Below are 27,486 nucleotides of genomic sequence, written 5' to 3' on the forward strand. Positions count from 1 at the left end.
GGGCAGAGACATCTCCCTGATTTGCTGCCTAATCACCATCTTAGCATCCTAACATCAGATGAAACCTGGAGGATTTGTAAACTGCCCAAGGGCTTTATTTTTTTTAAAGATTTATTTATTTATTTGACAGATAGAAATCACAAGGAGGCAGAGAGGCAGGCAGAGAGAGAGGAGGAAGCAGACTCCCCGCTGAGCAGAGAGCCCAATGCGGGGCTCGATCCCAGGACCCTGGGATCATGACCTGAGCCAAAGGCAGAGGTTTTAACCCACTGAGCCACCCAGGCACCCCAAGATTTTATTTATTTATTTGACAGACAGAGATCACAGTAGGCAGAGAGAGAGGAGGAAGTAGGCTTCCCGCTGAGCAGAGAGCCCGATGTGGGGCTCGATCCCAGAACCCCGGGATCATGACCTGAGCTGAAGGCAGAGGCTTTAACCCACTGAGCCACCCAGGTGCCCCTTTTAAACCTTGATCAAATGCTGTTCTATTTTGACTTGTACTATAGGTAGAAATAAAGCCCTTTGTGAATGACAACTTCTCTGTGAATGCTACAAAGGAATTAATAAATATGCACTTTGTCAAATGGAAAAAAATCACTTTATTACAATGCACCCTGCCACTCTGCTAAGATCTTTTGAAACAGAAAATTTTTTATATTACAAAATGCTGTACAGACCACGTGCAGTGTTTCCAAATACTCTATCCCATGTGCCATTTGGAATCTTTGTAAGTGGTAAAGTGCTTTGTAAATGTCAAACTACTTAAAAACTACAGAATGTTCTGTAAACAACAAGGAGTTCTGTATACTACAGAGCACTCTGCCTCAAAGAGTTTTGCTAAAGGCAAATAATATTTTTAAGTGCAAAATAATCTGTCTATATCAAATACCTCTGTAATTATAAAGTGCTCTTCAACTGCAAAACACTTTACATTTTGGAAAGATAAATAGACTGATACATAATTTAAAATAAATAACTGACAAGAGGCAAAGTCTCTGAGACAATGTAAGGTCCTGGGCACCCTAAGTAGTAATTTGTAAATAGGTGCATGTTTGTTGATGGTCTCCTGCTTTGTTAAGTATGTGAAGTGTTGGTTATCCAATGTCATCTCTTTCTCCTCCTCTGGAATCTGGGTGGAATTTGTAGTTGCCCTGGCTGGTGGAATGCATACCAGACTTCCAAGGCAAGGTCCTAAAAGGCAGTAGTTTCTACCTGGCTCTCTCTGTTCCATCTTCCACTCCCACTGATTCCCCATGAGACTAGTGCCAGGAACCCAATCTCACCCCTACTGGAGGGCCCTACTACTTAACAGGCTATTAAAATGTAGAACTACTCTGGGGGACGCCTGGGTGGCTCAGTGGGTTAAGCCTCTGCCTTCCGCTAGGGTTGTGATCTCAGGGTCCTAGGATGGAGCCCTGAATAGGGCTCTCTGCTCAGCAGGGAGCCTGCTTCCCCCTCTCTCTCTGCCTGTCTCTCTGCCTATTTGTGATCTCTCTGTCAAATAAATAAATAAAATCTTAAAAATATATATATAGCCCTCAATGTGCAGCCACTGCTCTAACCTTCTAAGTGTCCCACTCTTCTGGGCACTTGGTCTCCTCCAAGCCCCCAGACCTACTTGCAATCAGCACTAACGACGTGAGCCTCCTAGACCTAATCCCCACACTCCAACCAGTGACAGTCTCAATTGGTTGGTGGGCCCCGTCATGCTTGATAAACATTCAGAAAATCACCCCTGCCTCTCCTTTCTCCTGCAAGCTGGGGTCAACCACCACAGAAGTGTCCCATCCAGTTGGAGCCTGGGTGGGATCCCATCTGCAGCAAATTTTCTAGAATACAGCTAGTCTATGTCGTTTTGTTATGGAAGACTGAGCTGAGGGAGACAAAGTGGCTCTGTGAACAAGAGCCACTATCTCCTCCCGAGTGTCTTAGAAATAAATTTAGCAAGAAATATGCAAAACTTGATTAAGAAAACAAAAGCCGGAGATGCCACCAAATCATACAAGAGTTGCTTCAGTGGACATACACTCTAGTTTTGTCTGGGATATCTCAAATTTCTCAAGTTGTCAAAGCTGTCCAGATGAATCTGCAAATTTAAGTTAAGCCCAATAAAATGCCAGGGGGATTTTTTGAGAATTTGAAAAAAAGTTCTAAAGAGTACTTGGAAGAAAATAAAATGTGTTACAAGGACCATGTAACTATGTGGGAAAGAAGGGTAACAGAGGGAGTTAGACCCTGTAAAATAGTGGAACTTATTACACAGGTATAATAATCCAAATAGTATGGTATAGCTAGAAAAGACACATTCGTGAACCAGTGTGGATATGGGTCAGTAAAAGTAAGCCAGGAATAGACCTAAGGAGATTTAAAATGTTAGCCTATGATAAATTTCAAGTCAGTGGCTAAAAATTGAATTAATTGATAGGTGAATGAAGGCACTTGTACAACTATCACAGTGAGTGAATATTCCTTATATTTTTTGCCCTAGGTCTCCCCGGGGCCTCATTCTAGTCTGGGGCTTGGATTTCAACAACTGGCAAATAAGAAATAAATCGATTCCTTTTCCTCTTCTCCCTTCCCTACTGTTCTCTCTCTCTTTTTTTTTAAAGATTTAATTTATTTATCAGAGAGAGAGCACATAAGCAGACAGAGGCAGAGAGAGAAGCAGGCTCCCTGCTGAGAGGAATCATGGAATCATGACATGAGGCAAAGGCAGTGGCTTAACCGACTGAGCCACCCAGGCATCCCTGTGCTCTCTTTTTCATCTTACCTTCCTTTTATCTACCTACCTATTATCTATCTGTCTACCCATCACCTACCTTTTTGTGTGTGCATATGTTTAACAGAAAATATAGAAGGATATCCTCTGTGATATTAACAAGTCTGGGTTTTGGAGCTCCTCTCTACTTGCTAAATGGGATGCTTCCCAATTCATGAATCTGTTAATAAAGCCTATTCAATTTTTTGTTAAAGTCTGATTTTGACAGTGAATTACAGGTGATTTTTACTTTAATTTTATTGCCTCCTTGTTTGTATAAAAATTAGAAATAAACAATAAAGTTCTTGGGGCACCTGTGTGGCTCAGTGGTTTAAGCCTCTGCCTTTGGCTCAGGTCATGATTCCAGGGTCCTGGGATCGAGCCCCGCATCAGGCTCTCTGCTCAGCAGGGAGCCTGCTTTGGGGAGCCTGCTTCCCTTCCTCTCTCTCTGCCTACTTGTGATCTCTGTCTGTCAAATACATAAATAAAATCTTAAAAAAAAAACAATAAGATTCTTTTTATTTTGAAAGAAAAGTTAAAATGCCTTTCTCAGTTCTTGGCACATGGCAGACGCTCAATATTGGATCCCTCATTTGTCTGTTCTTTGTGTGAGAATGTGCGAGCATGTATGTGTCTTTGTCTTTTACTTCATTTCCGTCATTGACTTAGTCTCTGTCTTCCCTATTATACCCCCTCTTTTCCTTCTCCCACACCTTCTATGTCTCTGTAGATTTCTTGCTTTTTCTTTTCTTCTGAATCCTCATCTTTTTCAAAAATCTTCATTGTGTGTTTGGGGTTGGACAAAGGGAGAAAGTCACACAAAGGGGAAGTGGTGAGCAGGAGTTCTCAAAATGTGGGAAAGATCTCAGCTTACCTAGGGAGAATGGGATAAAGGTTTCCTGCGTCTGAAGTTGCCCTCCGCATCCAGGAAGTGGCCAGGGTGGAACGTTTCTGGCTTCTCAAAGTGGCATGGATCATGGAGGACGGAGCTCAAGACAGGATACACAGTGGTGCCCTAAGAGGGTGTCAAAGCCAAGAGGACCCAAAGGGGCATGAACAAGGAGTGGCTGAATCAATGATGGTACATCCACAATGGATTAACAATAGCTTCATCTTTTGTATGGTTCTATAGTTGGTGGCTGATATTTTGAGTAACTTTGCCCCAGTTGGTTAATAGTTGTGTCCCAAGCCTTCTAGGTATCCCCACCAACTACCTAATCCCCTCTTCCCCCAAGACCCTTCGGACTTCTCCATAATCCATTGACTGAAAGTTTCACATTTGGCTCAGCAGAAGCCTCCAAGGAACCAACTCAACAAGAACCAGGATCTACAGGCACATCTCAGAGATATTGCAGGTGTGGTTCCAGACCACAGCATTAATGTGGGTAACGCAAAAAGTGGATCAAATGAATTTTTTGATTAACCAGTGCATATAGCATACTATTATGATATTATAAAAAGAAAGACACAGACACAAAAACAATAAAAGATAAGTTGCACATTGCAATGATTTGCACATGAAGACATGAGGAGAAGGAGACACACACACACACTGGACACACAAGTTTCAAAGTGATAGATAAAATATGAACTGAATCGGGGCACCTGGGTGGCACGGTTAATCGTCTGACTCTTGGTTTCACCTCAGATTGTGATCTCAGGGTAGTGAGATCGAGCCCCGTGTCAGGTTCTGTGTTCAGCCTAGAGTCTGCTTAAGACTCTCTCTCTTGGGGCGCCTGGGTGGCTCAGTGGGTTAAGCCTCTGCCTTCGGCTCAGGTCATGATCTCAGGGTCCTGGGATCAAGCCCAACATTGGGTTCTCTTCTCAGTGGGGAGCCTGCTTCCCCCTCTCTCTCTGCCTGCCTCTCTGCCTACTTGTGATCTCTCTCTCTCTCTCTTTTTCAAATAAATAAATAAAATCTTTAAAAAAGAAAAGACTCTCTCTCTCTCTCTCTGGCCCTCCCCCCATGTGCTTTTTCTCTCTCAAATAAATAAATAAACCCTTAAAAAAATAAGCTCATCTATTATGTGTATATATGGAGTGCATGTTCATGTAAACTTAAAGAAATTATAGAAAGAGAAACAAAGCTTTGAATGTCTTCTCATGAAAGAGGAAGGTAGGGGAGATGACAAAATGCTTTAAAAAAAAAAAACAGCTCTATTGTAATACATACTTCAGTAAGTATATGCTTTCCCCCCAGTGTATCCAACATCTAATAAAGGTTAAAAAAAAAAAAGGACAGAAGGGAGAAGATTTTTCTACATTTCAAAAATCTGTCTCCTTCCCATAGAAATCTGGAAATAATAATTCTCATTGTGATCCATTGACCAGAGACATGAACCATAAGGCTACACCAAGATTCTGTGGTCTCACCTTAGGGAGATGATATCCCCAGAAGTGAGTGTCCTTGATGACACAACGCGGAAGACCAAGGGGGAGGACGTCACTGAATCTCTGAATTTCATGGATGACGGCGTCTGTGTAAGGCATTTTTGCCCTATCTTCAAGGGCTGGGAGATGATGTGAGCCAATCACTCTGTCAATCTCTTCCTGGACTTTCTCTAAAAATGGTAAGGATGGAAGGAGGGGGTAACATCAATGAATGTCAGTAATAGTGGGCTCAACAAAGTCACACAGAAGATGATCTGCAGACTGGGGAGAAGGGGTGTCTTATGAACTATTTGCTCAGATGTTGGGTTATTGTTCCTTCTCAATGAAAGGAACATTCATTGACTTTTCAATGAATGAAAGTCAGTGGCTTCATTGTGGGGAAGTCTTGTCTGATGTTTCCACGCTAGTTATGAGTGGAGATCAGTTGAGTAATGATGGGAGGGTGGAAACTCACTCAACACTTAAGGCTATCTTTTTCTTTTCTTTTCTTTTCTTTTCTTTTTTAACTAATAATGGGTATGGCTGGGACTGGTGTCATATCATTTTGTCCCAGTGACTTGCTATGTGATCTTGAATAAACCATTTCCCCAATCTGGCTCTCAAACTGATTACCTGTAAAATAAGGGAATTTGATTAGATAAGAGTTTCTCCAAGTCTGATCTGCAGACTGTCAGCATGAGAACTGAATGAGGGCCTTTCTAATTAGCTATAAATCAGCAATATACTTCAAAGAGTCAAGTTCTTTGTTAACCTCAAAGCTTTCTGTCAAGAGCCATGTGGTTTTGTAGACTGCAAAATGCTTTGTGAATGATACTCCCTGGTTGAAGCACCCCTCCTAAACCATGAAGCATTTTACAATTCACCTTATGTACTTTATAAAAGTAAAGTACCTTTCAAGCCACAGGGGCTTCATTGAATGGAAAACATTTTGTAAACTGCAAATTACCCTGTCAACTCCAAAGTGCTTTGTTCTCAGCAAAACTTTATAATAAGCTACCAGTCCCTCCAGGGGTGGATCTTTGCTGACCACAGTGGTCTGTCTTCACCCATCACACGACCACCTTCCAGTATGGCTGCAAGACCCTCAGCTCTTTCTGGCCCTCGACCACCAATGCCCAGCTCACCTACAACATCAGGGTTCTTAAGAAGGAGTACAAATCCATGCAAGAGAGTGTTGCTGGAGCTCTCTGTGCCGGCGAGAAACAGCGAGACGACCGTGTAGACAAGGTCCTTAAAGTGAAATTCGCTCTCAGGATCAGAGCTCTCCTGGGGATAGTGACAGACAATCCTTAACATTTCCCCTTGCAAAGATTCTCAGCTTCTAGATCTTTTCTTCCAACCCACCTCCATGTTATTCTGTGCCAGTTTCTTCTTTCTTTCTTCTTTTTGGTATTTCCTTTTTTCTCTATTCGAGGCCAACAGTGGAGCAAAAGTGTGGGCTCTGGACCCAAACTGCCTACGTTCAAACTAAAGTCCTACCATTCACTAGTTAGGAGTCTTTGGGTAAGGAGCTAACCCTCTCTGTGCCTTAGTTCGTTGTCTGGGGTTGTTTTGATATTATGTTTGTAAGTACTCCATACATGTTAGGGATTAATTTTTTTTTTGTTTGTTTTTTTTGTTATCCTTTCTTTGGGTGTCTCTCTTTCCTTGCAGTTGTCTATCCAGGGGTGATACTGAAATACTTAATAACCAGCTACGCACTTGCCAGACCAATCAGAACAGACACGGGCCTCTGACCAATCAGAACAGAAACTGGCTTCCGACCAATCAGAACAGACACAGGCCTCCAACCAATCAGAACAGAAATTGGCCTCTGACTAATCAGAACAGACCTAGGCCTCTGCCTATTTAGAACGCGAGGAGGTGGAGAAGGGTCTTGAAGACCCCCTGTGTGAGGCCGGTGCTCGCTAGCTCTTTTAGTTGCTACCTCAGACCACCGTTCCAGGAGAGTCTGGGAAAGCTGAGGAAGGACTGGGAGATGGGAAGGGAGGGTGGACTAGTGGCTTTCTTACCAATTCGCAGGGAAGTATTTCAACATTTAAACATCACATACATCGTACCCAAACATATTAGCTCGAAATCAGTAGTGTGCCCATCGCTCTCTTTCCCACCCACCCCTCATCCAGCTTGGCCCTTGCCTTGTCCATGCGGACCAGGAAGGAATCGATGAAGTCCTTTGGGGCGCTGGGATCTAGCATTTCCCGGTGCCTCTGGATATTCTTAATGACAAAATCTTCAATTTCTCGGACTTTGCTGTACACGTCCCTGTGGATGCCCGGAGAGTATTTCAGGATGCCGGAGAAGACTTCAAACATCTGCAGGGAAGCAAGGAGTTCCCAGAGTCTGTTGCCTCTGGGCTGGTACTGCAGGGTTGAGGCTGTGCCCTGCATGGCACAGCAATAACTAAAGGGCTTAATTCACCCCCCTGGCCTTGGGGAATGGCGCGCCTCCCAGTTGGGCAAACAAGCACACATGTACACACTCAGTGGTGTGTGAACGAGTGCACCCTGGCCCAATCATGCTTACCTCTACTGGGATTTCCTCTCTCATAGGCCTCCCTTTCCTAAGGTCTATTTCCTACCTCCAGCCTGACTCATCACCTTTGGTGCCTTCTTGCATCAGTGTTAAGACAAAAAGCATCTGATTTTTGCCCAGGGTCCACCCACCCCAATTCCTACCCCCCCCCCCCCCCCCCGCACGGAACCTTTGGCTTCACCTGGCCGTAGAAAGAGCTGGAGAGATCAGAGATATCATTCATTAAATGTAGCAACCGTAAGAATCCAGGGTCCTGGTTATTGAAGCGCTGGCCAAAGATGATAGTACAAATGATGTTAGCCATGGCGGAGTGAAAAAAGAAGGTGGGATCCAGATAGGCCCCTGTGAACAGGAGTTCCCTCATGGTAGGGCCCTACATGGTGCTTCTGGGAGGCTCTGACCTGGGCAGTGCCATCTCAGCTTGGTTGGTTGGTCTCTTTCTCTTTCCCTTGGCCAGCGTGCCTTTGCTGGGTCTCTGATGGTTTTTTCCTGGACATCTCAGGCTTTTGTCTCATGGTTTTCTTGGGCTCTGCCTGGATCTGACTCTCTTGGTGCACCTTTGTCTTTCTCTGGTCTTGTCTCTGACTCTTTGTTTGAGACTCAGCCCCTTCTTCTCTGTCCTCTCTTCCCATGCCCATCTTCTTGGCCCTCTCCCCTGACTCTATTCTCTTTACCTTTTTCTTTCTATGTCCTTTCCTTACAGTTTCTGCTTCTGGATCAGTCTTTGTGAGGGTCCTGGGTTTTCCCTCTGACTTGCTTCTCTGTCTGCTTTCTCTGCCTTTTCCTCTCTCTGTCCCTGTTTTCTTCATTCTCTTTCTCTTTCTGTCTGTCTACTTCTCTCTTTCCTTGAACTTGTCTCTGCATCTCTCTGTCTCTGTCTCTGGGTCGTTCTGTCCCCATCTCACCCACCCCCTGCCTGCCCATCCACCCCCTGCCCCTGCTCCTGGGCTCACCCCGGGATTTCTGGAGCTCCTCTACCAGATGCTGAGCCTCCTCCTGGATTTGCTTCTCAATGCTCTGCTTCCCCATCCCGAACTCTCTCATGGTGAGGTCAGAGAACTGCCGAAGGACCTTCCAAGGCTTTCCATTGACAAAGACCAAATCTGATTGGGGGGGCATGGAGGGAAGTTTGGGAGGACACATGGAGGCATCCCCTAGTCTTTTCCCCAACCCCCACCCCCGTGCCCCACTCACCTCTCCCCTTGAAGAAGGGATCGATGCTGGCGATGTGTCCTTGGCCAGAGAAAGCTTCAGCTTGATTCACCAGAGCCTCCTTCACTGCCTTGTACCCATACAGGATGACAACAGGCTGGGGTCCCAGGTAGACTGTGAAGACGTCCCCGTATTTCTTCTGCAGCTGTGGAGGTGGGGTCTAGCTCTCACTCTCTCACTCAAGAGAAGAGTCTCCATCCTTATACCTGGGTCACACCCTCCAGTCTAGCCTAACCACCACCACTGGTCCCCATTGAATCCCTATCAAGGAAGAAGGGAGACCCGAACTCTGTGGCCTCTTTCAAGCCTCCCTCATACACCCTTGCCCCAAATGTTCTCATCTCTCAGCTTTTCCAAGAACTCTCCCAGCTTCAAATTTTAAAAATGACAGAGACTCAGGGCACCTTGGTAGCTTATTTGGGATAGAGCCCTGCATCGGGCTCCCTGCTCAGCAGGGAGTCTGCTTCCCCCTCTCCCTCTGCCTCTCCCCTGGCCCCTGCTCTCTTTCTCAAATAAATAAATAAAATCTTTTTAAAAAATGACAGTGACTCCTCATATGTAAGCTCTAGTACCTCTCCCTCCCAAACCCTGCAGGACACAGCTCAAAGCTTCATGTCTACCATCATAATTTCTCCCTCCAGTCTACCTTCCCTGCATTCCTTCTTATAGGAATTCCAGAAGCTTCTCTCGTGGACATATTGGGCCAGATGACAGATCGAGGCTGGAAGAAGATAATCCCCAAGCTGGCCTGAGAAGTCTCAACCACAGTTTGAACCCCAACTGCCTTGCTGTTTGTGATCTCTTACCTGTCCACCCATCTCCTGCTTATCCTCCTCCTTCCCCCTCCCCAACTCACCGACTGGAAGGTCTTGAGAAAGCCCTGGTGTCTATTTGCAAAATGTTCCCCAGGAAGGGCAGAGGCCAAGGTCCTGAAGGGAGGCATCCCCGGGAGGTTGGGTGACCCCAGAGTAGCAAGGGGCCAATGAGGACACTGAGAAGCAGGAGGGTTGACAGCACCATGGTTCTGGCTGTGTCTGCCTTCCATCCTGCTGCCCCTCTTTAAAGGGAGGCTGCTCTGTTGTTTGTCATTTTTTTGGGCTAGTGGGGGCGGGTGGGTCATAAATCTACCTTGGAAGAGCTCTTGGGAACTCTCTAGCAACAGGGAGCCCAAAGTTGGCAGGTGCTGCTGAAGCCAGGAAGTTTAGCATCTCACACGGGTCCCAAAACTAGCCTTCTATTGGGCTCTGGCTGCCTAGAGATATCTTAGCAGACAATGCCCTTGAACTTGGAATACCTTCCTGAAGGAAGGGTAGTGGCATTAGCCTGTGGAACATGTAGAGGCTGGTGAGGGGAGGTTGCACCACAAGGATGGCTCTTGGCCAGTTTTCTCAAAGGGTGGCATTGCATCATGAGAGACTAAGAATAGCTAGAAGGCAGAATTGGTACATCCTGTGTTCTTTGGGAATAGGAACTTATTCTGGTCATCAGAAGAAAATGAGATATGAAGACAAAGACAAGGTCTGATGGGGAAAGTCTAGCTCCATGTTGGGGGTGCCTTTGGGTTGCCTGATTCAACCATTCATTCATTCATTCATTCCTCAGCAAATATTTTGCCTTCTTGGAACTGACCTGGCAGTGAAGAAATTCTCACCTTCCAGAAAGATCCCTAGTGACCTGGCAATAGATGGGTCTCACATAGAATGTCATGGATCCCCATCTGACCAGGCTTTGGATGTTTATTTGAGTGTCAGGGGGATTGAAGGGCACTATCAGGGAATCCAAGGCCCCAGTGTAGAATCATGCAGCTCAGGGGGTTGTGGGCCGAGGAGACCCTTGCCCTGAGGGAAGCAGTAGGGAGAGTCTTTGGGAACAAGGACAGCAATGGTCTACAGTGTGGATGAACTTCCAAAATATGATGCTGGGTGACAGAAGCCAGACACAACAGAGCACATATTATATGATTCCATTTATATGAAATACACAGACAAGGCAAAGCCATAGAGCTAAAAGCAGATTGGTGGCTACTGGGGGCTGAGGGGAAGGGGGAATGGAGAGTGACTGCTAATGGGTACAGGGTTTTCTTCTTGGGAGATGAGAATTTTTGGAACTAGATAGTGGTGGTGGTTGTACCACATTGGAAATGAACTCAATGCCATGAAATTATACACCTTAAAACGCTTTGTTTTAGGTTATGTTAATTTCACCACAATTTGAAAATATATTGGGGGCAGTTGGGCGGGACCAGCTGAAGAATTTGAGTTTGAGAGCCAGGGAGATGGAGTGTGAACCTTGCTCCTCCACTCCCAGCCATACGACCTGGGACAACGGATGCCAGTGCCTGGCCTTTGTTTACTCATCTGTAAGATGGATGCGATCATCACACCCACCCCCATGGAAACCCTGGAAGGAAGATTCAAGTGAGATCGTGTATGCACAGATCATGGAGCGCAAACAGTTGCTAGGAGAGGGTGGTAGTTCTGAGGAAGGGAGGAGTCACTGGGGGAAGCTGTGGCTTGGGAGGTAGAAGGGAGCCACGTCTCCCCTCTTAGCCCCCAGCTTTTATATATGCAGTTCATCCAGAACTCTGTTAACAAAGGAGAGAAAACATTTCCAGTGAGTCTTTACAAGAGCTGCAGAATGATGGGCTGAGATGAGGTGGCAAAGAGGACTTTCCCAGGGAGGTGGCACCAAGGAGGGGAGGGCGCTGGCTGGCTGTGGGTCTCTTCGTGGCAGGAAGACCCAGAGAGAGGCAAGGAGCTGTACTCTGCAGAGGTGGGATACTTCATGATCCTGGGATTCTTTGACTCCCCCCGCCTCCCTCAGCACCCTCCATGAGACAGAAAGCTGATCTGGTACACAGGGGGCACTTTGCCCACGCCGATCTCCCGGGGTGTGAGGTCGATGTCCTCAGGGGCCACGGGGCTGGCCACGGAGAAGTTCTGGAGGATGGTGGTGAAAAAGAGGAATAATTCCATGCGGGCAATGCCTTCACCAAGACAGATGCGCTTCCCTGTGGACACACAAGATCACCAGCATGGGCACGGAGCCAATGCATGTTCCTTGCCCTCTCACATGGCAAACCCAGACATCTGTGGCCATTGCAACAGATGTGTATGGGATTAGCCTTTAACCTGCAATTCAGGGTGTAATTCCTGGCGGTTCCCGGGCCCTCTGAAAGTGTAAACATTTAGGCCTTGCACATTTTTTTTTCCCCCAGGAGAGAGTTCTTTTCTTAGATTTCCAGAGGGTCCAGCAGTCCCCCCAGAGAATAAAGACACATTTCTGGTTGGATGTGTGTGTGTATGTGTGTCTGTCTGTCTGTCTGCCTCCACTGTGTAGGTGTGTGCACATTTCTGACATTTTTAACGTCTTTCATTTCTAATATGGGGAGAAGAGTACCCATCAAATAGGGATATTGTGAGGTTAAAGAAATGAATATTTGTAAAAATTCCTAGACTAACACTTGGCCTCTGCTAAGGATGCTAAGGTTCTTGCTTTGTGTTTCCTTCTGGGTGTATGTGGCATGGAGTGTGTGTGTGGTGGGGAGTGTGAGGTTGCTGGGGAGCGGGGGGGGTGTATCTGGCACTGCGTGTTTCCCTATCTCTGGGTTGTCATCTTATCTCAGTCTGAGAGCCACCGGCTTCAAGAGTTTGGGGCAAAAACCAAACTGCACCTAAAACTGTGAGTGGGACTGGTACTTGTGAGAGGGGAGTCTACGGCTTCCAGCAGACTCTCAGAGGCGTGAGAGCTCCCCAGTAGGTTACAGAGCATGGGCTTGATGAGAAATGAGGACACATGGAGTGGAGCCCTCAGGCAGAGACACTGAAAGCCTTGTCCTTTATGTCAGGGCCTGTTTATCTGCAAGCTGGCCACCTTGGAAAGGCCATTCCAGACGTTTCCTAGACCTTGCATTGGGCCTGTGTGGAGGTTTCTGGGGAATATGTCCACATCTTTTTGCACATTAGAAATTAGGAAATACGAACTTAGGAATACCGAGGGCAGAGCTCGGGGCTAGTTCTCCTACACCTGGTTCTTTGACCCAATTCTTTCCAGAACAGCCTGGCTCTACTCTCTACTCCCACCCTGTCTTCTTCATCCCCTGGGCTGTCTATTGGGACACCTTTGCATGCTTTTTGTCTGACTATCTTTTTGCCTTGGCTTGTCTTTCTTTCCTGCCATGGCAAAATTGCCCCAGTCTCTTGCTCTGTTTGTATCTTGTCTCCCTCCTCTTTTGCCCACTTTCTTCCATTTTAATCTCCCTGTCTCTGTCCATTTGCATCTGATTCCATCTGAAACACTCTCTCTCCCCTTTTCTGTCTCTCTCTCTCCTCTTCCTCGCTCTATTGTCTCATGTTCACTCTGTCTCTTTCTGTCCCTACGTCCCCTGTTACTGTCTCTGTCTCTCCTTGTCCCTCTCTCTGTTTCTCACTCACTCCTTCTTTTTCTGTATCTGTCCTTCTTTTTCTACATCTCTGTCTTGACTCTAGGGTCCTCCTTTCTCCCAAAGGATGAGGACCCTGGGCATTGGGGTTGTCTCTAGAAGGGGCCAAAAGATGGAGAATGTGGACAGAGACAATTCAGAGCATGTCAAGAGCCTCTCTGGTTCCCCAGCACCAGCAGGATAAATCCAAACACCCCCAGCTTTCATGCCCCCCCAGCTGAGCTCTTCACCCTTGTCCCCTTCTATAATCTACATTCCAACTCACAGGGTTCATCTAGTTTCTCAAATATGCCATCATGTTTCCACCTGCAGGCTTTGACCTTGCTGTTGCCTCTGCCTCGATCACTCTTTCTAGAGGCCAACTGATACTCATCCTTGAAGTCTTAGCATAGAGGCCAGGGCTTCAGGGGAAGTTTTCCCCAATGAATCATCAAGAGTAGTCAGTCTTTCCTATTTTGTTTCCAAAGGCCCTTTTAGAGCACTTATCACAATCACGATTCATCCATTCATCGTGATAATAATCACCACCTCTGTGACCACTCCCTTTGTGGCAAGCAGCCCTAAGCACATTACAAGCACCGACTCATTTCATTAGGGACTATTTTTGTGGCCAGATTATAAATGCCCATCTTCCCTGCTGGACTGTAAATTTCCCAGGGCAGGAACTGTGTGAATTGTCTGAACGTGAATTGTCCCGCACATTATTTTCAGCCCCCAGATGAGCACTGAGCTCAGAGCAGTGCTTGATAGATATTTTATACAAGGTATAAAGAGGTTAAAATATTTTCCCTGGTCCAGCTCACCAAGATGTGCCTTTGGGACATGATCTTACTTCTTAAGTCCCCTCTAGGGTTGCAGTAAAGATGGAACAGATGAAAGTGGGTAAAGCAACTGACATATACATATACACACACACGCTGATGCTCACAAAGCAAAGATCTCCCCCTGATTGTCTCAGCGTGGGGATGGCACTCTGGGGTCTGGGAAAGGGAGTGGAAGCCAGGCTCACCTATGGAGAAGGGGATAAAAGCTTCATTCTTCTTCAGTGCCCCCTTGGCATCCAGAAAGTGGTCAGGGTTGAAGACATCTGGTTTTTCAAAGTAACGTGGATCATTGAGAGCAGAGTGCAGGATGGGAAATACTTCAGTGCCCTGAGGGAGGGTCACAAGGTCAAAAGATACTGCCATTCCCTTCCTCAGTGCACCCCGTAAAAAAGTAAAATAAAATAAAAAGGGGCGCCTGGGTGGCTCAGTCGTTAAGCATCTGCCTTTGGCTCAGGTCATGATCCCAGCGTCCTGGGATTGAGCCCCACATTGGGCTCCCTGCTCTGTGGGAAGCCTGCTTCTCCCTTTCCCACTTCCTCTGCTGTGTTCCCTCTCTTGCTGTGTATCTCTCTGTCAAATAAATAAATAAATAAAATCTTTAAAATAAAATAAAATAAATAAAAATGAGGGTCCTAGTGATAAAACCAATGCAAACCAAAACAAAAACAGGTCAAGGGCAGAGATGAGCCACACTGGAGAGATGCGGGAGCCCAGCTGACCTCACCTTGGGAATGATGTACCCTCTGAAGCAAGTGTCTTTGGTGACCATATGGGGCACGCCAATTGGGAGGAGGTCCCCGAATCTTTGAATCTCGTGGATGACGGCATCCGTGTATGGCATTTTGGCTCTGTCATCAAGGGATGGAAGGCGGTGTGGGCCAATCACCTGGTCAATCTCCTTGTGGATTCTCTCTGCACAGATGAGTGGGATCAGGGAACCTCATTTTAAAAAGACCTTCCAGCAGGGACATTGCTTTCTATGGCCCAGTGAGCCAGAGAAAAGGCATAATAAATGGTTAGGTCATTGATATCCCTCAGAGCAACGAGCCTGGGGAAGAAGTGGAGGGGGAAGCAAGAATTCTCCCCTTTTGAAATCTAATGAATGTTTTGAATTCTCCCGACAGGGCACAGATAAACACACACACACACACACACACACACCCCACAATTTTGCATAGAATTTCAGATTAAGAACTCAAGACTATAAGCCTGCCAAAATTCTCCCTCTAAAAGGAGTTGAAAATGAGCTAATAATTACTGTGTGTGTATTAGAGATGACACACAGAGCTAGGTCCTCAGGAATGAAACAGTGGAATAGATCAGCAGACTAACCCGTGAACAACTGTATAAATAAATGAATACAGAAATCAATCAGTTTATGAGTGGAAAGATCGATGAATGGAAGAACATTAATGAATGCGTGTATGTATGTGCTTATCACTCAATATGTGAATTAATGAATCATTCATCATTGATTAATAAATGGCCCATAGACAAACCTGATTAACCAGTAAATCACATAAATGGATGGCAGGCTAGATCTATAGAAGAGTAAGTAAATAAATTAATTAACAAAGGAATAGGTAAGTAAAGGAATGGATGGGGGTGGATAGATGAGTCTGCCTTTACGGGATGGGAGGAAACAGTGGGAGAGCACGCTGACCATCCATCATCCTGTGTTCATTCACAGGACTGGCTTCGTTAGGGGCTCACTCAATACGGGCAGTGCCCCTGGTATAAGAGACGAACACCGGACACAGCCTGCCTCATTCAGGAAGGACGCCAGCCTCAACTCCTGCAGCCCCAAAAGGGGTCAGAAGACCCCCTCCATGGGCTGTCCTCACCTGCCCACCTGTGATGTGTGGGTATTTGAGCATGAGCAGGAATCCGTAGCGGAGCGTGGTGCTGGTGGTCTCTGTGCCCGCGAAGAAGAGGGAGAGTGTCGTGAGGATGAGGTTCTGCTGGTGGAACTCGCTGCTGGGGTCAGCCTTCTCCTGAATCCAAGGGGAAGCATGGGGCGGGTGTGGGTGGGGGCCTTCGTGCCCTGGGACGCCCTCCCCCGCTTCTGAGGCTCTCACAAGGTCTGGTCCAGTTTACTTTTCTGTGCCCTCTGTGCGTGCAACCAGGAATCCCTCCCCGTCTCTCTTCACTCTGTCCCGGCTCCAGTGCATTTCCCAGCTCTCTGCTATGTTTGTCTCCCCCTGGCTCCCAGCCACTTCAGGCCTCTGTGAGTCTTGTCATCTGTTGCTGTCCTTCGTGTGTCCTGCCTTTCCCATTTCTCTCTCTCTCTCTGCTCCCGACTTTCTCCCATTTCCTCTTCCTGTCATTTCCCTTCTGCCTCTCCCCTCCCTTTTCCCAATCTCCATCCTTACCCTGTGTCCTTCCCTCCTTCTTCCCCATTCCCTCCCTCTCACCTCTCCCTTCTCCTTCCCTCCCCCATCTTTTCCTCCCTCCCCGCCCTTCCCACTTCCCTCCCCCAAACCCCACTTTGTCCATGCGGATCAGGTAGGCATCAATGAAGTCCTGGGGGGAGCTGGGGTCCAGGGTTTCACGGTGCTTCTCCACAACGCGGCCAATGAAGGCACTGATTTCCTGCAGGTTGTCGTAGACTTGCCTGTGGGCACCAGGAAAGTACTTCAAGAAGTTGTGGAAAAGCTCGAACACCTGTGGGAGAGAAGGGGCTGTGAGGTCGTCCTGGGGCTGAGCTGTGGGTCCCAGGGAGGGGAGCTGTCCAGGTCCCTAAAACCTGGGGTGGAGGAGGGGATCTCCTCTCCCTGTGTCTCTCTCTGTCTCTGTTGCCCTCTGTCTTTGTCTCTCACTCACTGATTCTAAGTTTCCTTTCATTCGTCATTCTCCCATTTTTCTCCTTCGGCATCTTCCTCCTCATCATCACATCTTACGAGGTCCCTGCCTCACCTCTCCGACTCTCTCCTTTGTGCCTCGCCTTACTATGTCTTTAATCACCCTGACCTTTTTCTTTCTTTTTTCAAGTAACCTCTTCGCCCAACGTGGGTCTCTTTTAACTCACGACCCTGAGATCAAGAGTCCCAGCCTCTACCGATCGACTGAGCCAGCCAGGTGCCCTCTCTGCACCTGTCTTGTCTACTTCAGCCAGCTGATCTCTTTAGCTCAGACCTCTCTGACTCTGTGCACCTGCCTCACCTCCCTTGCTGTGCCCAACGTTGAGAACCTGTTGCTTCTGCAAGATGAGCCTACTGACTCCTTAGGACGGACGGTATTTATTTTGAGGACGGATGATATTTATTTTGAAACATGTTTCTAGTATCATCTGAGGATTAATGTAACACCTAACTTGTTGCAAATAATTGCAAAGAATGTGGGAAAGGAGAGAGTACAACATAAAATTCTTAATCCTTCTTTCTAGGGATAACAGTAACACTGGTGAATCTCCTTCCAGAGTTTTCTCTCTCTGTGATTTTCTGTAGGAGGAGAAAAGTGAAATCACCTGCTGGGCTTCTCAGAAAATACTCATCCTGGGCCCCAAGCCAGATTTGTGGAGCAGACTCTCCGGTAGGAAAGTCACACGAATTTGTGTTTGTGTCCTACACACATATCCAACATAGACAGGCATAGTGCTCTGAAGTTTAATTTTCTTTCTTTTTTTTTTTTTTTTTTTTTTTTTAGAGAGGGAGAGAGAAGTGGAGGTGGGGCAGAAGAAGAGGGAGAAAGAGAATCTTAAGCTCCATGCTCTGAGCCAAGCCTGAGCTGGGCTCCCTCTCACAACCCTGAGATCGGGACCTGAGCCGAAATCAAGAGTTGGAAACTTTACCAACTGAGCCACTCAGGTACGCTTTCAGTATGATTTTTTTAAACTTAATATACAATTGGGGGTATTTCCAGGTTCGTTGAGAAAGAGAAACTACACTATTTTGTTTTAAAAACAGAGCATGGGGGCACCTGGGTGGCTCAGTGGATTAAGCCTCTGCCTTTGGCTCTGGTCATGATCCTGGGGTCCTGGAATCGAGCCCCGAGTTGGGCTCTCTGCTCGGTGGGGAGCCTCCTTCCCTTTCTCTCTCTCTGCCGGCCTCTCTGCCTACTTGTGATCTCTATCTGTCAAATAAATGAATAAAATCTTTTTTAAAAAGTAAAAAAAATTAAAGCAGAGCATGTTACTTTATAATCCAGGAGACATTAAGAAAAAAAAAAAAGAGGAAGGAGAAGTGGCAAACACAAAGAAACGTCATTCCTTATTTTCACGTGTCCTTTGAATTGCTTCAGGCAAGGAGCTTTGCTCAAGACAGAGGTGAAGGTTTGGAGAAATCCGGGACAGAAGAGGAGAGAGCCTGACAGCTGACAGCCTGACTCATAGTCTGTCCCCCTGTCTCATCATACTCAGCTTTCTAGTCCCTGTCTCCCGTCCCGCCGCCCTCCAGCTCTCAGTGTCCCTGTCCCTTCCGGTTGTCTCTGCCCCCCTTCCAGCCCGAAGCTGCATTGCTACGCCCCCAAAGCAGATTGCCCCTCTCCCTTGCCCTGGATGCCCACCTCATGTCCACCCTCCCACACCCTCTCTCTGACCTGGCTGGAGAAGGAGCTGATGAGAGTGAAGGACTGGTAGAACAGGTCCAGCAGCCGCAGGAACTCAGGGTCTTTGTAGCCAAAGCGTTTTCCAAAGACAATGGAACAGATGATGTTGGCGGTCATGGAGTGGAAGAACAAGGTGGGGTCCTGGAGGGCTCCTAGGAGGAGGAGGAGGCATGGATCATGGGACACAGATTCAAACAGAGGCCTTGGGAACATTTGGCGACTGCCCCATCTCTGCGTGTCTGCCCTCCCTCGTCCAGTGACAGTAAAGAAAGGGGGACAGAACAGCTAACATACACCAGCCCTGACGATGTGCCAGGCCCTATTCTAAGCACTTCATGTATTATTTTATTAATACCACAAGGGGTGCCTGGGTGGCTCAGTGGGTTAAAGCCTCTGTCTTTGGCTCAGGTCACGATCCCAGGGTCCTGGGATCGAGCCCCGTTTCCCCTTCTCTCTCTGCCTGCCTCTCTGCCTACTTGTGACCTCTATCTGTCAAATAAATAAATAAAATCTTTTTTTTAAAAAAAAGGGTGAAATCTGAAAATAAATTGTAAAAAAAGTGAAATCTATAAAAAAAAAAAAATTTCCACCACAACCCTGGGAGGAAAGTGCCGTTCTGTTATTATTTCCATCTCACAGATGGGCAGAGAGGTTGTGTGATTTGATCAGTGTTAACTCAGCTTCTCATCCCTAGGATCGGGTTTCAGACCCCGGGAAGCCCAGCTCCAGAGGCTGTGCTGTTAGTCCCTCTCTGGTCTTGGCTCTGACCCTGGGAGCAGGGAGTTAAATCCCAAGGGCAGATTAGAAAGCTCTGCTCTCCCTATCTTTTGTCTGCCACTCCCCCTTCATCTCTTCTCTCTGCCTCTAGGGCTCGAGGTGTCCGGGGAATTGTTCTGTATTTGCTAGTTGAGGTCTGTCTATATCCTGGCCTCCCTGACTGTGTGTCCAGGAGCGACATGGCATCAGCCTCTCTCTGCGGATCTCACCTGTCGATCTTCTCTTGTCCCCAGCAGACCCTTCCCTGAGCCTGTCTATCTGTCTAATTTTCTCTGCCTTGGTTTCTTTCTGCCTCTCGCAGGCTCTTCCAGTCTCTCTCTGTCTTGGTCCCTCCATTTCTGCCTCTTTCACCTTCCCTATCTCTCCATCTGAGTCACTCTGTTTCTTCCCATCTGTCTTGGTCGTCTGTCCCTATTCCTCTATTGCTCCCTATGTCTCTGCCTCTCCCTCCCAGCCTCTATACTGATGTCTCAAAATATCTCTTGTGGAGGGACCCTGTCCTCTTTATGTCCCCCATCTCTCTTTGCCTTCTTTTGGTTAAGTCGTATTTTCATCCTTGATAGATGTAATTAATCCATGAGTTGGTTTCCCTGAATCCAAGTAAATAGCATGCTAATATCTAAGTTATGCCTTTGAGTTATTCTCGACACCATACACCCTGCATCTCTTCTGGCTCCCTGGGTTCCTTTCCTACTCGTCCCTGTGTGTCCCTCTGTCCAATGATCTCTCAGGATCATTCTCTAGTTGTACCTCTGTTTCTCCACCCTACACACCGTGCCTTGCCCGGGACTCACCCTGGGTTTTCCGTAGTTCCTCCACCAGACACTGAGCCTCCTCCTGAATCCGTTCCTCCACACTCCGCTTCCCCATCCCGAAGTCCCTCATGGTGGTCAGAGAGAATCGGCGAAGGGCCTTCCAACGTTCCCCGTTGGCAAAGACCACACCTGGGGGTGTAAGGAAGGCTTGGGCTGCCGAGGAGACTGGAAGGAGACCCGGGGTCCCTCTGCACCCCCTTATCCTCTCTTCCCGGATTCATCCTCCCCAATTCCCCTTCTCCATCCTTCCCCTCCAGGTGCCTTCGCGGCCCTTACCGTAGCCCTGGAAGACCGGCTCAACAATAGCAATGTTCCCCCGGCCGGAAAAGGCCTCAGCTTGGTCCACCAGGGCCTCCCGTATGGCCTCTATCCCACATAGCATGACCGCGGGCCTTGGCCCCAGGTACACCGTGAAGACATCCCCGTATTTCTCCCGGAGCTGTGAAGCATATCCACACCCGGGGTTGCAATTAGTCCATTCGCCCTGATGCAGCCCTCCCAGTTGCTAAAGCATAAAGACACATATGTATGGATTGATTCTGTCGCCCCCCAAGACCCTCTGCCCCAGGCTGCCTTTCCCCTTCCCAGAACCCACCAACTAAAGGATTAACCCATGACCCAGCCAGGCTCTGCCTGATCAGCGCCCTAAGCAGTACAGGTGGTTTAATATCCCTTCCTCCTGCCCCCACCTCTGAGTCCAGCTAGATCTCCCCGCACTGAAACCGAAGGGTCATTCTTCTTGTGACCCGATGACATCAACCTGCTCTCTGCCTCCTGACTTGATTTCCCTGCAGAGCTACCCGGAATCACCCACTGGGTAGACATGAAGGGAAAACAATGGCTTCGGGATGATCATGAAATCTGAGGAGCCATAAAGTCAGTGAGCAGCTTGCTGAATTGCTAGGCGGTATTTACTGAAACCAAACACGGGTCTACTCAGTGACTCAACAGCTCCACTCCCAGGCTCACGCCCAACAAAAATGTGCCCACGTGCTCGCCAAAATACAAACAGGAACATTGGAAGCTTAGCAACCCAGCTAGAGGATAAGTGTGTAGTGATACAGTCGTGCTGTGGAATACTACCTAGCAATTAAAAAGAAGGGGAGCTACAGCCAGCAGTATAAGTGAAAGTCAGAGGGTAGTGTTAAGTGAAAGCAACAAGACATGAAGGTGTCCATGGGTCATAATTCTATTTATATATTTATTTATGTGTTTGTTTGTTTATGTTAGAGCCTAAGGGTGCAAGCAGGAGGGAGCGGGGGGCGGGGGGGTGGTTTGAGGAGGAGGGGAAGGGGGCTTAGAGGGAGAGATGTAATCTTAATTAAACTCCACACCCCGTGTGGAGCCCAATCCAGGGCTCTATCTTACAACCTTGAGATCATGACCTGAGCCAAAATCAAGAGTCCAACGCCCTAAGGACTGAGCCACCCTGGCGCCCTGGCCATAATTCTGTTTATATGAAGTCAGGATAGTGGGAGGGTGGTGACTGGGAGGGGACTGGAAGTGGGTTTCTGGGGACAGAATGTGTTGTTACTTATCTGTACGTCAATTATATGAGTATGTTCCTTTGAAAGAATTCACTGAGCTGAACACAGGGTTTGTGCCCTTTTAGGGGTGATGTTAAACCTCAATAAAAGTTGACTTAAAATCATAAAACAGGTTAGGGGTGCCCTGGGTGGCTCAGTCAGTTAAGGGTCCCACTCTTGATTTCAGCTCGGGTCATGATCTGACATCATCGTGAGATCGAGCCCCAAGTCAGCTCTGGACTGAGCATGATACCTGTTTAAGATTCTTTCTCTCCCTCTTCCTCTGCCCCTCGCCATGTTAGCTCTCTCTCTGCCCCTCGCCATGTTAGCTCTCTCTCTCTCTCTCAAACAAATTAAAGCTTTTAAGAAATCACAAAAAGGCTAAGATTACTGCAAAATCTCTCACACTGATCTCTGCAAAGCCTCCTTACTGGTATCCCTATTTTCATTCCCATTTCTCTACAATCTGGATCACCACCCACCCCACCCTACCCTGAAGCCAGAATAATCCCATGAAAATGTAAATTAGTTAATACCCCTAACTACTCCAAATCCTCCAGTGCTCCCACTGTGCTGAGAGTAAGATCTGAATTCTCCACCATGGCCCCATGACCCCTCCGCTTGTCCTCCCCGGATCCTCTCGATCCAGTCTCCATGTGCTCCCGCAGACATGCTGGGCTTGCTCCTGCCTCTCGCTGGTGCCTTCCTCCTGCATCTTTCAGGGTCCCTGCTCACAAAACGAGACGGACTGAGCCTCTCCTTCGCTATTCAATCGAAAGTAGCTCCATCACTCTCTAAAATAGCACCCCACTTTCTTTTAGTCATAGCTTGTCTACCTCACATCTCCTTATTTGTTGGTCTTGTATGCCCTGTCCAAAGTCACATCATCAATGCCTAGAATATTCCCAGGCACACAGAAGGTGTCCAGTAAATGATACTGAATGAGTGAATCAAATCCACTGAATGAGTGGATCGCGCCACCCAGTTCTCAACAATGTTATGAAACACACGCTCTTATCACCATCTCATTTTCAGAGGAGAGAACTGAGACCCAATGAGTCAGAGCTGAATCTAGAACACAAAATCCACCTCTGTCTGACTCCAGAAAGATCTGGGAGCCAGGCCACCCTTGGCAAGCTGTACCATCATGACACCCACTAGCCCGTTCTCTCCTTTCCTATCTCCAAAGATGATACGAGAAGGGAGAACCACAGAAGAACTGTAGGGGGTTCGGAACTCTGAAAATCATATGCAAAAATATTTGTGGGCTTTTGAAGGGGGTAGAGCCCACAGCTTAAATTCTCAAAGGATTTTGTCATCCCCACATTGCTGGCCATTCAGCCCAAGAGGCCATTGGAGATGAAGGTATTCCATGCTGGAGCTCAGTGTTCCCTCTGTGCCATCCCAGCTGTGTGACTGCAGACAAGTGTCCTCACAGTCCATACCTCGAGGATGCGGAAAGCCCCTGACGAATTCCCACAGCAATGCCAATAAATTCTAGCCTCACAATTCTTTTTTTTTTTTAAGATTTTATTTATTTGACAGAGAGCACAAATAGGCAGAGAGGCAGGCAAAGAGAGAGGAGGAAGCAGGCCCCCTGCTGAGCAGAGAGCCCGATGTGGGGCTCAATCCCAGGACCCTGGGATCATGACCTGAGCCGAAGGCAGAGGCTTTAACCCACTGAGCCACCCAGGCGCCCCTAGCCTCACAATTCTGAGCGAGGACATCAAGTCTGGGAGTTTACGGGAAAGCACGGTGCCCTTGTGATGCAATGAAGCTACATAATATGTAGAAAACAATGAGAACTACATAATATGTAAATGTGGGGAAATCCTCTTTAGTAAAAGCAAAGGGATGGCAGGCCAAGATTCAGGAGTGTGGTCGCCATGGCGTGAGGAGCAGACAGAGGAGCATGGGGCAGCTGGAAGTTACTGTTGGTCATTCAGTTCCTCTGTTGGGAAGTGGGTTCGTGGGTGTGAACAACATTATTAATAAATGAATGGATCATCAGACTAGAAACCATGCCTGGAAAGCAGTGATCCAGAGCCTGGTAAATACTCCCACGTTAGCTATTATGGCTCGTTCAAGGTCATTATTGCTGCACTCCGTGCCCGACCTCCTGGACTCTTTGCCCCTCCTCCTCCGGACACCGACCCCAACCTGTACCAGACTTTGACCTCTTCTGTTGGCAGAGGAGAGATCTATTTGATGGGTGACACCACCCCCTTTTCTCTCTCTTCCAGGGCCCGGCAGGTACCCGGAGACTCCACCGAGGGGTGGCAGAAACATGAAATTCTACACCATGGCTCACACCCAGACACCTCTTCAAACCCCCTTGCCCACTCCAGGGACCATACCCACACACTTCAACTGAGCAGGGACATCCGACTCTCTGACCACCGTCCAGTGTGCTGCACCCCCATGCCCCTTCCTCCCTCCACCCTCAAGCCTGAAAGGATGCCTTCACGCCTTCTGGTGAGTGATCCCCCAGCACAGAGACAGGGACCCGCCCTTAGACCCCATCCAATCTGTATCTTACCCTGAGGAAGGATTTGAGTAAGCCATTCCTGTCCATCTGAAGAACGTTCCCCAAGAAGGGCAGAGGACGGGGACCCGGCGGGAGGCGGCCATAGGCCTTCGGGTGGCCCCTGGTCAGCAGAACCAAGAGTCCAGTGAGGAGAGCAAGGAGGAGAAGGACGCTGAGCTCCATGACTGGGTCCAGCTGCCTTCCTCCCTACTGCAGCCCAGAGCGCAGCCTTTTATCCCGAGCCTGCCTCCCCACCACGTTATGTAACTTCATCCCCTCCCCGCCTCTCCTCTCATCACGGCCAAGAACTTGAAAGAAAGAGTGGTACTAACAGACCCATACTTCCTGCTTGGGCAACCCCATGGGTCTGGGGAGATGATATGGTTGCGATTCCAAAGTCCTCGAGAGTGTGTGTGTGGCCCGCATGTTGTATTTGTCTCGCAGGCACGGTGGGCATGCCCTGTCCCCCTGTGTGCATGCACCAGCAATCACTCCCCCATGCCTCCTTGCACCTGTGGGATCGTGTGATTTTGTATGTGAAGCGCTGTTTGCATTGACGGGAACGTGCTGATGTGTTTCCACGTATGAATCTGCCTGGGGTCGTGTACATATTTCTGTGCGTGAGTGGGCTTATGTGTATTTATGTCGCTTCATACGTGAGCGTGTGTTTACTTTTGGGTGGCGATGGCAGTGTGTGTCCCTGTGTGTGAGTCCGTGTGTGCCCACGTGTTTGTGCGTCCCCCTGTCCCTGTCTCTGGGGGCCTTCCGGGGTTCCGTATTCACCTGCCACCCTCCATCCTTCGCCCTCCCTCGGTGACTGCCACAGATGGGAGTGATGGGGCAACAGGATGGGGTTGGGGGGAGGAGGCACAGAACTGGGGAGACTCAGAGGTACAGAGAGACAGAGACTGAGGCCCTGCAGGTGCAAGGTTCAGAGCCCCCCGCCATCCATTGGCTCTCTAATGGCTCTGAGCAGAGCCAGGCGCTTCTCTCCGGGACCCCGACTCTGCCTTCACAAGGCAGGACGTTTCTCTGACCCTCTCTTTGTGACTGTCTCTCTCTTGCTCTCTCTGTCTGTCTTGGTGTCTCTGTTTCTGCCTTTAGACCCTGAGCTCCAGGAGCACAGAGACTGGTCCATTTTGGTTGACGTGCCCTGAGCTCCTGTCTGTCTCCATCATCATTCTGGATGTCTAGTAGGCTTGGTCCCATATTTGCTCTCCATCATCATTCTGGATGTCTAGTAGGCTTGGTCCCATATTTGCCCAGTGTGTGAATGAAAGTGGCCACATCCACTGGTCGTGCCCTGGGCCTGGCTTTCCACTTGTCTCTGTCCCTCTTCTTCAAGAGGAAATGGGGAGGTGGGGTACCTGGGTGGCTCAGTCGGTTAAGCGTCTGACTCTTGATTTCACCTCGGGTCTTAATCTCAGGGTCTGAGATAGTTCTGTGCTAAGCGGGGAATCTGCATGAGATCTTTCTTTCCCTCTGCCCCTCCCCACTGTGCGTGCGCTCTCTCTCTCTCAACCTAAAATAAATGAGTAAATCTTCAAAAGGGAATGGGGGAGATGAGGCAGCAACTGTCTTGCAATGTTGGGTAAACCCTTTGCAGGACCCAGGACCCTGACCCTAGCAGTTGACTCATACCCCTCTGACCTAGGAGAAAAGGACTGCTAGTCCTGATATCTTGAATTCAGGGGTGGAACCTGCACTTTTCTGACCTGGGAGAGGTGCCACTATGGACTTTCCTGACCCAAGTCCTGCCCCCTGCTGTGCCCTGTGGCCTGGTCCTGAGCCTGGGCCTCATTCCAGCTCCAGAGAATACTGACAGGGACCCATGAAGGGCTTTACATCGAGTAACTCACTCACTTCTCACCCTTTGAGGTAAGTATGGCTATCATCCTTACTTTATAGATGGGGAGAGTAAGGCACAGAGAGGTTTAGAGTGTTACCCAAAGTCACACAGCAGGTTGGAGCTGCATTGCTCAGTATGGTACCCACTTGCCATAGGCAACTATAAAGCACTCAAAATATGCCCAGGAGAAAATGTGAAAAATAATTTTAAGTAGAAACCGGTAGTTGAGTTCTTGGAGAACTTCTAAGTACATTTGGAACAACTTGGGTATGTGAATCCACTTTTTCAGTTATAAATCTCATGAAATCTAAACGCAAATCAAGTATTTCCGAAGAGAAGTCAGAGTCTCAACAAAGATGTCCATAAATGCAAAGTACACATCAGATTACAAAGACTTATAATGAGAAGAGATATGCCAAGAGGCAGAGGCAAGACAGGGAGAAACCAAGAAATAGAGGAGGATGATAATATGCGGTTAGAGGCAGAGAAAGGGAGGGGACAAAAGAGACAGTGAGAGAACAGAAGAGCGAGAGAGAGGCAGAGATGCAGACACAAGGAGAGGGTCTGTGGGGGATGCAAGCAGACCCGGGTAGGTGAAAAGAGCTGGTTTTCATATGTGAAAGTATGCTTACTTTTTTTTCATTTTTAATAGTTTTCCCAAGATATAATTGACATCCGATAAGCTACATGTAAAGTACAATTTGGTCAGGCTTGAAACATGTCGCACCTGTGAAACCATCATCACAAACGAGATGATGAACGTAACAATCACCTGAAAGTTTTCTCACGACATTTTTAACACCTCCCCCCATTTTTAATCCCTTCCCCTGGCAACCACTGGTCTGTTGTCACTAGAGATTAGCTTGCACTTCCTCAATTTTATGTGAAGTCATGGGGTATGCACTATTTTTTTTTTTTTTTTTTTGCCTGTCTTCTTTCCACTCTGTATCATTATTTTGAAGTTTGGGATTAGCTGAATAGTGGCCTCCCAAATATGTCCTTGTCCTAATCCCCCTAACCTGTCAATGCTACCTGATATGGTAGAAGGCATTTTGTAGATGGGATTAAAATAAGGACTGGGTCATATGGGGAGTAGGCCAATGACATCATCCCTTAGCCGGTTACACGAAGGACAAGTACATGAGCTCCCCAGTCATCATCACTCATCACTCACCATCAGGGAAATGCTAGTCAAAACCACAATGACGTTATTACCTCACACCTGTTAGGATGGGTGTTATGACAAAGACAAGAAACCAGGGCCCCTGCCCAGCTCAGTCGGTGGA

The 27,486-nt window shown here is 47.9% G+C and overlaps 2 protein-coding genes across 3 annotated transcripts; both read right to left on the reverse strand.

Moving 5' to 3' along the window:
- Window positions 1–3,364: 3,364 nt before the first annotated feature.
- On the reverse strand, window positions 3,365–9,977 carry LOC116857668 (cytochrome P450 2B11-like). Its single transcript, XM_032841963.1, is given in 10 exon segments — window positions 3,365–3,665; window positions 3,668–3,773; window positions 5,132–5,319; window positions 6,274–6,415; window positions 7,288–7,464; window positions 7,866–8,026; window positions 8,638–8,787; window positions 8,879–9,041; window positions 9,753–9,784; window positions 9,787–9,977. Coding segments are annotated over 10 exon segments (1,377 nt in total). The 5' UTR covers window positions 9,917–9,977; the 3' UTR covers window positions 3,365–3,537.
- Window positions 9,978–11,071: 1,094 nt separating this feature from the next.
- LOC116857575 (cytochrome P450 2B11) lies at window positions 11,072–24,568 on the reverse strand. 2 transcript variants are annotated; one of them, XM_032841808.1, is made up of 9 exons: window positions 24,364–24,568; window positions 20,575–20,737; window positions 20,278–20,427; window positions 18,698–18,858; window positions 16,649–16,825; window positions 16,014–16,155; window positions 14,886–15,073; window positions 14,347–14,488; window positions 11,072–11,906 (listed from the first exon to the last, which is right to left on the reverse strand). In XM_032841808.1, exons 1-9 carry the CDS (start codon window positions 24,532–24,534, stop codon window positions 11,716–11,718), a joined length of 1,485 nt encoding a protein of 494 aa, XP_032697699.1. In that variant the 5' UTR covers window positions 24,535–24,568; the 3' UTR covers window positions 11,072–11,715. The 2 variants fall into 2 exon arrangements, with proteins under 2 accessions (XP_032697699.1, XP_032697701.1); XM_032841810.1 differs by lacking the exon at window positions 24,364–24,568 and adding an exon at window positions 20,988–21,180.
- Window positions 24,569–27,486: the final 2,918 nt, after the last annotated feature.

This window comes from Lontra canadensis, unplaced genomic scaffold (assembly GCF_010015895.1).
Source record: "Lontra canadensis isolate GAN:19392208 unplaced genomic scaffold, GSC_riverotter_1.0 scaffold125, whole genome shotgun sequence".
Classification (NCBI taxonomy): Eukaryota; Metazoa; Chordata; class Mammalia; order Carnivora; family Mustelidae; genus Lontra; species Lontra canadensis.

Excerpts from the sequence above, each read along its gene's own strand:
- LOC116857575 (XM_032841808.1), bottom strand. The coding sequence starts at position 24,534 with ATGGAGCTCAGCGTCCTTCTCCTCCTTGCTCTCCTCACTGGACTCTTG. Across the intron at positions 20,738-24,363 it reads TACTCAAATCCTTCCTCAGG|CTCCGGGAGAAATACGGGGA; the intron begins GTAAGATACAGA and ends TATGCTTCACAG. Across the intron at positions 11,907-14,346 it reads TTTTATCCCCTTCTCCATAG|GGAAGCGCATCTGTCTTGGT; the intron begins GTGAGCCTGGCT and ends GTGTGTCCACAG.